This window comes from Portunus trituberculatus, chromosome 41 (assembly GCF_017591435.1).
Source record: "Portunus trituberculatus isolate SZX2019 chromosome 41, ASM1759143v1, whole genome shotgun sequence".
NCBI lineage: Eukaryota > Metazoa > Arthropoda > Malacostraca > Decapoda > Portunidae > Portunus > Portunus trituberculatus.
Genome location: NC_059295.1, coordinates 21118441 through 21128725, shown reverse-complemented (window position 1 = coordinate 21128725; position 10285 = coordinate 21118441). Strand labels below are relative to the sequence as shown.

Sequence of the window (10285 nt, the reverse complement as noted above, 5' to 3'; positions counted from 1 at the left end):
GTAGCGCGACAGCGGAATAGATGCAGTTGTTGATTTCAAAGATCTCATTATCTTAACAAGATCATTCACCTTATTTCTTCATTTCCTTGTATAACGAACGCCTACATTTTCCTTCCCTATTTCAACTGCTGCCATTATAGAAAAAAAAAAAAAGAGTATATGATTTGGTGTAAAAAAAAATGTCTGACTAAAAATGTGTCCTTAGTCATTTCTCCACATATAATACCTTGATTCCTCTAGATGGAGTGATGTCTCAAAGGTAGTACAACAGATTGTGCTACTTGCACTGCTTATTACCTCTAGCAAGACTTGCAGGTCGCAAGGAGTGCTGCCTGGCACCAGTAGTGACGGTGGGGTCTTCATGCTCCATGGCACCACCTGTCATAACAGTCATTACATTAACAGCACGACAATAATTATAATCTTCTCTCTGGCACGCTGGAGATAAGCAAAGTACATGCAACTGACATATTAAAAATGTTATAAAATAACTGAAACAATTTCTTAAATATTGCTAAAAGGAATTCACCACAAATTAAATACGCTTCATGCAAAATAGCACCCAATAATTGAATAATGCCTTTTTGTCATTAAAAGTTAAAGAATTATCATACTATCATACATCCATCATTAGTGTATGTTCCATGAAGAAACACCCCATACACTTTCTGGTGTGATCACTGATTGGTGACAGTTCTTGAGGTAAGGCCAGACTCCATTAAAGTTCACCTGTCATAGCTTGCTTACCTCCACTATGCTCAGCAGTAGTAGAGACTTCCTCCCCAAGGAGTGGAACCTGGATGGAGGAGTCTTCATTTAGGTTGCTGAAATTTCAATCATATACTGAAAGAAAAATAATATTAAGCAATATGAATAGTTAATTCTCCATTGACAAGTGCTAATTGGTTAACTATTTGCTATCCTAACATCTTGCAATTCAATAAATTACTGTAGTAGTTATACACACAAAGTTATGATGTCTATTATTAGACATGATATGGCTGTGTCTAAAGTACACTCAATTTTCCAAAACATTTGCAGTAAAATAACGTAAGAACTAATTTTTTACTCACTCTGACTGAATGGCAGCACTTTTGAAATGTGGCTTGTGTTCCTCATCCCAGGGCATCAATTATATCTTCATATCCATCATGTTCTGCAACAAGCCAGATGTTTACTCAACCCAAATAATGGTGATAAATTCACACACACACACACACACACACACGAGACACGGTCGAGGAAAGACGCAGTGCCGTCGCTCCGAGCATCAGCTGATCCCCACTACCTGTTGTTTGTGTTTGCAGAGACCTGGAAGAGAAGTGTAGACTCGTTTTTATGAATACAGTGTTAGAGAATCATGAGTAAGGAAGAGATTACGTACATCTAAATGCAGGTATGAGACCAGGGAAAGAATGGAAGAAGAGGATGAATATGTTGATGAGGATGAGAGGGCATTCGAAGGTTTTGATACGGCAGATACTTCCCTATTTAAGAGTGTTGACTATTGAACGTAAATTGGATAAATGGATAAAGGAGAGTATGGGAATTAAAGAGAACGAAGAACAGGAAAAAAGAGTTCCAGAAATTGAAAGAAAGGATAAAAAGAATGGAAGAAAATGAAACTAGGCTAAGAGCAGAAACGAGAAATTGAAAAAGGAAGTAGCTAAGTACAAGAAAGAGATGGAAGGACTCGGTAAAGCCGAGAAAGAAAAAGAGGAACTGAAAGATCTAGTAAACAAAGAAGAGGAAAGAGTACAGGTTATGATTAAAAAAAAAAAAGTACAAGCATGGGGAGTCCAAGATAAAAAAGACAAGGAAAATTTTTACGAAGTGTTTCAAGAACAGTTAAAAGAAAGAGATGAGAATATGGCAAACAAAATTATAGGAGTCCTCAAGAAAAAAGAAAATCTAGTAGGGGAAATTGCAGAAAAAAAAGTAATTATTTTTGGCCTGAAAGAAAAAATGTAAAATATAGACCAAGAAGGGAAAAAGAGGAAATGAAATCAGTCAAAGACCTACTAAAGAATCTAAATGACGAGGATAGACAGAACTTAGAAGAGGAGGTAGAAGAAATCCACAGAATGGGACCATATCAAGAAGGAACAGTGAGACCAATTAAGATACTACTAAAATCACAAGCAGCAACAGAAGAAATACTATATAGAACGACAAAACTCAGAGAAACAGAAGGTTGCAAGGATATATATATATATATATATATATATATATATATATATATATATATATATATATATATATATATATAAAGAAAAATAGAAATAAGGAAGAAAGGAAGAGACACAACGAACTGGTGGCAGAAGCAAGGGAAAAAAATAATGAAAGGTCAGAGGAGGAGAAGAAGGCATTTTTTTGGAGAATTCTAGGAGACAGGATAAGGAAATGGTATATAAAAGAGAAGGAAGAGAAAAAATAAAGCAAGTTTAACTAAAATCGAAAAGAACAAGAGATTAAAAATGATGTATACGAACATAGATGGGGTTTTATCAAGTAAATTAGAATTAAGAGATTACATAAAGAAAGAAGAACCAGATATTGTATGCCTGGTGAAACAAAATTAAATGAGGCAATAAAAATAGACATAGATAATAGGTATAATATATGGAGGAGAGACAGAGTGGGTAAAGGAGGAGGAGGAGTCATGATGATGTTAAGGAAAGAGATGGTGGTAAACCAAGTGGAGTGTGGGAAGGAAAAGCAGAAGTACTGTATATTAAGATACATATTAATAAAAAAGAGTTAACAATCATTGGAACATATGTGCCACCAAAAACAAATTCATGGACCAATCAAGAATATAAAGACATGATAGATGACACAATAAGGAGTCTAACGAGAATCATTAAAGAAAGGAGAAAAGTGATATTAGTAGGAGATTTCAACTGTAAGGAGGTGGACTGGGAAAATTATGAAAGTGGTATGGGGAAGAAGCCTGGGAGATAGATTCCTGAACCTAATGATAGATAATATGATGGACCAAAGAGTAAAGGAAAACACAAGATTCAGAGGAAACGATGAGCCGGCGAGATTGGACCTAGTTTTTACAAGGGTATACAAATGAACGATGATATAAGATATAAGTGCCCATTGGGAAAGAGTGACCATGTAATATTAGAAATGGATATAGAAGAGGGAAAGGAAGATAGAGACGAATCATACAAAGGAGACCAATTAAATTACAGAAAGGCTGATATTGAGAACCTCAAGAACTATTTTAAAAACGTTAACTGGGAGGAGATGGAAAACTCAGAGAGGGTGCAAGAGAAATATAACTTATTTTTGGAAATATACAAAACAGGAGTCAGGGAATATGTCCCAAAATATAGACCAAAAGAAGAAGGAAAGAAAGATTGGTTTAATGCAAGGTGTGCTAGGGCAAAGGAGAAAAGAGATGGAGCATGGAAAAGGTGGAGGAGAAATAGAAATCCAGAAAATAAGGAAAACTTCAAAGCAGCAAGAAATGAATATGCTAAGGTGAGGAAGCAAGAAGAAAGGAACTATGAAAATGACACTGTCGAAAAATGTAAGGAGCAACCAAAATTGTTCTACAGATTCATAAATGGAAAAATAAGGCAAAAAGAAACAATAGAAAGGTTAAAAGGAGAGAACGGGATGGTGGAAGACCCAAAAATATGGCAGAACTGTTAAATTGTAAATTTCAGGAGGTCTTTACTAAGGAATCCAAATTCGAAAGACCACAGGGTAATAGAGAGCCCGTCTGTATGAAAGAGATTAAAGTAACCAAGCTTGATACACAGTTCTGTAATAAGTATGCGTACAAGGAAAAGGATGACGGGAGAATGGTTTTCATTTTCCACTAGTATTCCTGCAATTACATTCATTCCTTTCACTCTGGATGCTAATTCTCTAACATGCAGGCTAAACACGATTGATATTAAATAATACATTGTTCGTCTTGCCTCCAAGTACTACATGTACGTGGACTTGGACTTCAGTACATATTTTCATATACTTGTACTTAAGAACATAAGAACATAAGAAAGGAGGGAAGCTGCAAGAGGCCGCCAGGCCTATACGAGGCAGTCCCAGTGTGCTTAATCTACCTAATTCCATCTATCTTCCCCATCCATGAATTTATCTAACCTTCTTTTAAAGCTGCCTATTGATTCAGCCCTGACTACGTGCCCACTGAGACTGTTCCACTCATCAACCACTCTGTTTGAAAACCAGTTCCTTCCCACTTCCTTCCTAAACCTGAATTTTTCATGTTTAAACCCATTATTTCTGGTTCTGTCCCCGCTACTGATCCTAAGAACTACATTCATGTCCCCTTTGTTAAAACCCTTATACCACTTAAATACTTCTATCAGGTCTCCTCTTAACCTACATCTCTCTAAGGAATGCAGACCAAGTAATTTTCAGTCTCTCTTCATAGGGTATATCCTTCATTCCCGGTATCCTTTTAGTCATCCTCCTTTGCACTGACTCCAATTGAGCTATGTCCTTCCTGTAATGTGGGGACCAGAATTGTACCGCATAGTCAAGATGTGGCCTGACCAGCACTAAGTATAATTTTAGTATTACTTCAGGACTCCTGCTTTTAACACTTCTAAAGATGAAACCTAATACTCTATTTGCCTTATTTCTGGCCTCGATACATTGCTTCCTTGTACTAAGATCAGAGCTAACTATGACTCCTAAATCTTTCTCATTCTTGGAACTTCCTAGTGTGACGTTATCTATTGTGTACCTATTGTTTGAATTATCTCTACCCACGCTCAGCACCCTGCACTTGTTAATATTGAACTGCATTTGCCATCTATCTGTCCATTCCTTCATCCTATCCAAGTCAGCCTGTAAATCCTTGGCATCCGAATCGGACCTAATTAATCTACCTATCTTTGTGTCGTCCGTAAATTTACTGATATCACTATTAATTCCACTATCCAAGTCGTTGATATATATTAGGAATAATAATGGCCCTAAAACTGAGCCCTGTGGCACCCCACTAACTACTTCTCCCCGTCTCCAGTGCTACTGGCTGGTTCGCCTGTGGGACGAGGCCTTCCAATCACCACCCGTTCCTCTGAAAACGAACCAATTGCATTAATACCAGGATACTCCATGCTACCTCACCATAATTCCGTGAACTTATTTCTAAGTGAACACCGCAGAACACCATACCTCACAGTGCTTTGTGTCAGAATAAACTCCATTTTCTTAACCAGACTACCATTTTATAACCAGTCAACTCCGCGTGATCGTCGAGCACGAGAGTAAGCGTGCACACACACACACACACACACACACACACACACACACACACACACGTTTAACCTCAGAAAAGCAAATGGTTAACTTCCTAAGAGTTTGCAGAAGGTTGCTATCCTTAGACATACACCGCTAACAACACATATCCAAACCGATAAAAACCCACGACTACCAGCAACAATATAAAATATAGAATTCATCACCTCCCATGCAGAGCGTACGATAACAATAGAGCCTGCTGGAATAAAGGTTCACCCTCTCAAAACTATCCCCCAGCCTTAATAACCAGCGGCCGACAACATCAATGGTCTCTTCTATTGTTCTCAGAAATTGTAACACCTAGCCTACAACTTGCCTAATCAGTAAGTGAAGACATATGAGTTATTCCTTTTTTTTTTATACCATGTCACTATAGTGTTAAAATAAACGTGTAAATCTATCGTGTTAATATCAGAATTCAAATTGCAGCCACCTAGGGACGTGGTATGTTGAGGTCGCTTTATTAGTTATCTTCTGGCTTTCTTTACCGAGATTTTGTCATCTTTTTAGAAATTTTGATGAAATCTTTTCTGTTGCCTTAGAAGTATCAAAAGTTTTTATTCAAAGTCTGGTACAAATTCCAAACTAACCATCCCAAGCATTCCATCCTTTTCTCTATATCTTATCCCATGTCTCTTTTTTTTCGACCATTCTGACGGTCACTATTCTAAACGGTGGTGTTCCTCAGGGTTTTGTCCCGTCGGCCACTCATTTCCTATTCTTCATCAGTGATCTTCTCAACCAAACATTTTTTTCTGTTCACTCCTACGCTGATGATACCACCATACACTTTTCCACATCTTTTCATAGACGTCTAACCCTTCAATAAGTAAACGGTTCACGCAGGGAAGCCACAAAAAGGCTGACTAAAGATCTTTCCAAAATTTCTTATTGGAGTAGAGTAAACTTAGTATTTTTGAATGCCACTAAATCTCAATTCCTCCATACATAAACACAACCTTCCAGACAACTATCTCTTCTTCAATGACACTCAACTGTCCCCGTCTCTTATGTTGAACATTTTTGGTTAGTCCTTTGCTTATATTCTGAACTGGAAACTTCACATCTTATTTCTAGCTAATATACCTGCTATAAATTTTGGTATTTTGAGTTGTGTTCGCCAGTTTTTCCTTCCTTTTTCTTTCTCCCAGGTGAGAACTATGTACAGAGGCCTTATCCGTCCATGTACGGAATATGATTCACACATAAAGGATGTAGGCCGAGCTCCACTCATACCAATCCTTTAGACAGTGGAATCAATGGGTTTTCACCTTTTCAACTCTTCTTCTCTAACTAGCTCTCTTCAGCCTTTCTCTCAGTGCCGCAATGTTACATCTTTTGCCATCTTTTACAATTATTTTCATACTAAATGCTCTTCTGACTTTGTTTACCGTACATATGCATTTTGAGGCGTTGTTTGGCGGTGGCATGAAATTCTTAGCCTGGCGACAGATGCAGAGGCAGGGCTGGACGGGTAATCACGGCGAAGAAACACTATTTTCACACACTCCACATTGTTTGAAGTTATGCAACACTATCTGAACGCATTCATTGTTTTTATATTGGAAGGAAACTGTGTGGTGTGTCTAGCAATCAGCTGATTTGCTGCTGGCTGCTGGCACTACTTCCGGATACCCTGTCTATTATTTCAGTTGTATATATAGTTTATTACATCCATACTATCATTGATGTAGACTGTGGACAGTGTGGTGGTGTTGCGAGTGATGCCGAAGTGACGGAGTGAAGAATGGCGCGGCTCGTGATAGGAATAAATGCATTCAAGCTGTTGCGTTTTAAAATTATCATGACCTAGTATAATGCATTATTTTGCCAATTGAGAAAAGACTTCTTTATCCTATACTGTCCTATCATAACACTCAATGCACATACTATTTACACAATAGTATCATCTTAAAGTCTGTATTTGAATGTACTTAGTTATTTTTCAAGTACTTTGGACCTAACTACGACTACCAATGAACTTTTAGACTCCAAGTCAACCTTCCTAGTGGTCAGACGTGTCTCTGATAGTGGCGACTATAAGAGCGGGGAGGTGTGAAGTCGGGATGGGGCGGAGAGAGAGTGAGGCGGAGGGGGAAGCTGGGAGGTATCCCGGTCAGCTGAGGATTAGTGAGAGCTATACCGAGTTCCTACATAAAATACGTGACGGTCAGATAGCCAACATTCCTTATAAAACAATAGAATCACGAAGCAACGATCCTAGGTGGATGACAGACAGATTAAAGCGGTGCATAGGGCAAAAAAGGAATATATCTAAGAGGCTAAAGGCAGAAGATGAAGGTTTAAGGCCACGATACTATGAATTAGTAAGAACAGTTAAGAGGTTAACGAGGAAAGCTAAAAGTTAATATGAATTGAGGGTAGCCAGCCAAGTAAAGATTTTTTCAATTATATAAGACGAAAAGCAGAGAAGAAATAGTACAACAAATGGTGAAATGGCTAGTTCTGCGGAAGAGATTAGTAGAATTATGAACGAGTATTTTTTAACTGTCTTCACCCAAGAGAACACACAGAAAATCCCAGATAGCGATGAGGTATTTAGGGCAGATGATAGTGAAAAGTTGACAGATATCCTTATAACTAAGGCGATGGTAGAACAGGAGATAGATAAACTAAAGAAATTCAAGTCACCAGGACCTGATGAAGTTTATCCAAGGGTTCTAAAGAAATGCAAGGACGTTGTAAGCGAGCCGTTAAGGCCCTATCACACTGGCCTATGATACGCGGAACCAGGAACATCCGCTCCAGATAGCTGGAACTTGCCCGGGATTAGCGGAACCAAGTTGGGTATGGCTTCATATCCATCCCGGTTCTCCGTATGCTATCCCAATGGAAAAGTGAATATAATATATGTAATAAAAATATTTTACATGAACTAAAAAGAACGTGACTAAATTTTACATATTGGAATATTAAATAATATTTCATCAATTTAGAAATGTAAAATATATATATATCATGTCAATAGTTTGGGCTCATGGCAACCACCTCTGACTCGTACCAAGAACCATGGCCCGCGTTCCACGTATCATAGGCCAGTGTGATAGCCCCTTTAGCGGCACTGTTTAGGATGTCACTGGAGTTTGGTGAGGTACCGATAATGTGGAGAGAAGCTAATGTGGTTCCCATATTTAAGAAGGGGGATAAAACCCTAACGTCTAATTACAGGCCTGTCAGCTTAACTTCAGTTGTGGGTAAACTAATGGAATCAATAATAGCGAAAAACATTAGGGAACATCTAGACAAACACAGCTTGATAAATCACACACAACATGGATTTATGAAGGGGAAGTCGTGTCTTACCAACTTGTTGAGCTTTTATAGTAAGGTTTATGAGGCGGCAGACAAAGGTGATAGTTATGACATTCTATACTTAGATTTCAGTAAAGCCTTTGACAAAGTACCTCACCAGATGCTCTTAAAAAAGGTAAAAGCACACGGTATAGAGGGTAGAATATTAGGCTGGATTAAAGCGTGGTTAGACGGCAGGCGACAAAGGGTAGTAATTAATGGTTCGAATTCCGAGTGGACATAATTATCTGACTTCAAGCCGTGTGTGTTGCATGCCTTGCCATATTGTCACGTGTACCAGCTGGTAGTTTCATAAAGATAATGACATTGGCGAGCTGGTCATCTGCACTTGTTTCACCTCATTACATGGAAAAGAGGTGTGGGTGTTCTGAAACAACACTTACAAAGAGACAAACAAATATATTCCTATAACACTGTTCTTGTATTCCACAGGGCCGTACTGCCATCTCCCAGCCACGATAACAACCTCCTCTCCTCGTCTCGCTCATCACCATGGTAAGGCATCCTCCACCACCTTCCAAACCCTAACCTAATAAACATTGATTTTCTCACCTGAAGAGCTCTGTGAGGACACCATGCAGTGAAATGCAGTATCTCCCTGATCAAACCGAGGTAGTATTCGTATAGTGTATCGCCAGCCAGACCCGTTTCACGCTATGCAGTTTCTCACCGCGTCTCGGGTCCGTAATCAGAAACAGTCTGCTCTCTCACCACGTCTTTTTTCCAAGGCCACTGAGATGATTACTAGTGATTTGTCGGAGATTCAAGAGTGTTATCCAGTCAGTAATACAGAAATCTTGTTATTCTCCCTCTTAAAACCCTTAAAACTCGGGAACATTTAAATGAACTCTCTTGAAATAGTGTTAATGGAAATTATTCCATTAGGCACCCCAACAGCTAAGGTCATATGGCACCGCTAGGGTTAACAGGAGTGCGCAGTCTCCCACCAAGCAACTAGATTTGGCAAGGATTCGAACCCGGGCCGCCTAGACGGGAGACCGGAACACGAGCCGCCGTAACTAACTACGCCACCCAGCCCCAGCATGACATGGTGAAGGCGAAGCACAGAAGTGTTTAAGAATACGAGCCTTATTTGTAACAGCCAGATTGGATATGACTGGTTTCTGTCGCACGGGCGGCCACACACTATATAAAAGGTGTTTCACTGGTACCCTTCTAGAGATGTGTAATTTTCCCTCTCAGATTTTCATAGGAACTGCTGCCATGAACACATCAGAATCTGTTCTAGTTAAAGGTTCGAAGAGTTGCATCAATAAATGAATCCATGAATCCCTATGAATGCCTATGAATTTTTTGTGCATATGAATATTTTTTTAATAAACACTGAATGCAATCTTCAGGCGCAGGAGAATAAATCTACAATAAACCAACCAAGACATTTCAACAACAAAAAACAACAAAAGTGATAAATACTAGATGATAACAATTGGTGCGGTGGTTTACATCAGCCGTTTGTGAGCTTTGGAGAAATTAGTGTCCAATCAGCATCAGGTCTACAACTCTTAAAGGATGGGAGGGTCTCTCTCTCTCTCTCTCTCTCTCTCTCTCTCTCTCTCTCTCTCTCTCTCTCTCTCTCTCTCTCTCATTTGTGTCGTTCTCGACAATGTTCGTAATGTGAGAGGTGTTATGGGTGAGTTCT

The 10285-nt window shown here is 38.9% G+C and overlaps 2 protein-coding genes across 3 annotated transcripts in view; one reads left to right on the top strand and one right to left on the bottom strand.

Moving 5' to 3' along the window:
* LOC123516750 overlaps window positions 1–10285 on the bottom strand; it is a 116603-nt gene that overhangs the window by 53517 nt on the left and 52801 nt on the right. Inside the window, exons 1-4 of one of the 2 annotated variants that reach the window (XR_006678272.1) lie at window positions 9178–9368; window positions 1074–1156; window positions 748–843; window positions 298–378 (exon numbers count right to left, since the gene is read on the bottom strand). Coding sequence is in view for 1 of the 2 variants with exons in the window: in XM_045276361.1 (XP_045132296.1) it covers window positions 298–378; window positions 748–796; window positions 1074–1129 (186 nt within the window). In the remaining variant the exon portion in view is untranslated. Of the gene's footprint in view, window positions 1–297; window positions 379–747; window positions 844–1073; window positions 1157–9177; window positions 9369–10285 lie in introns of those variants that run through there. The other variant, XM_045276361.1, reaches the window with a different exon arrangement.
* The window catches only part of LOC123516747 (organic cation transporter protein-like), a 58140-nt gene continuing 56874 nt past the window's right edge, over window positions 9020–10285 (top strand). The window contains exon 1 of the mRNA XM_045276354.1: window positions 9020–9120. Coding sequence (XP_045132289.1) covers window positions 9118–9120 — 3 coding nt within the window. The 5' untranslated portion in view covers window positions 9020–9117. The remainder of the gene's footprint in view (window positions 9121–10285) is intronic.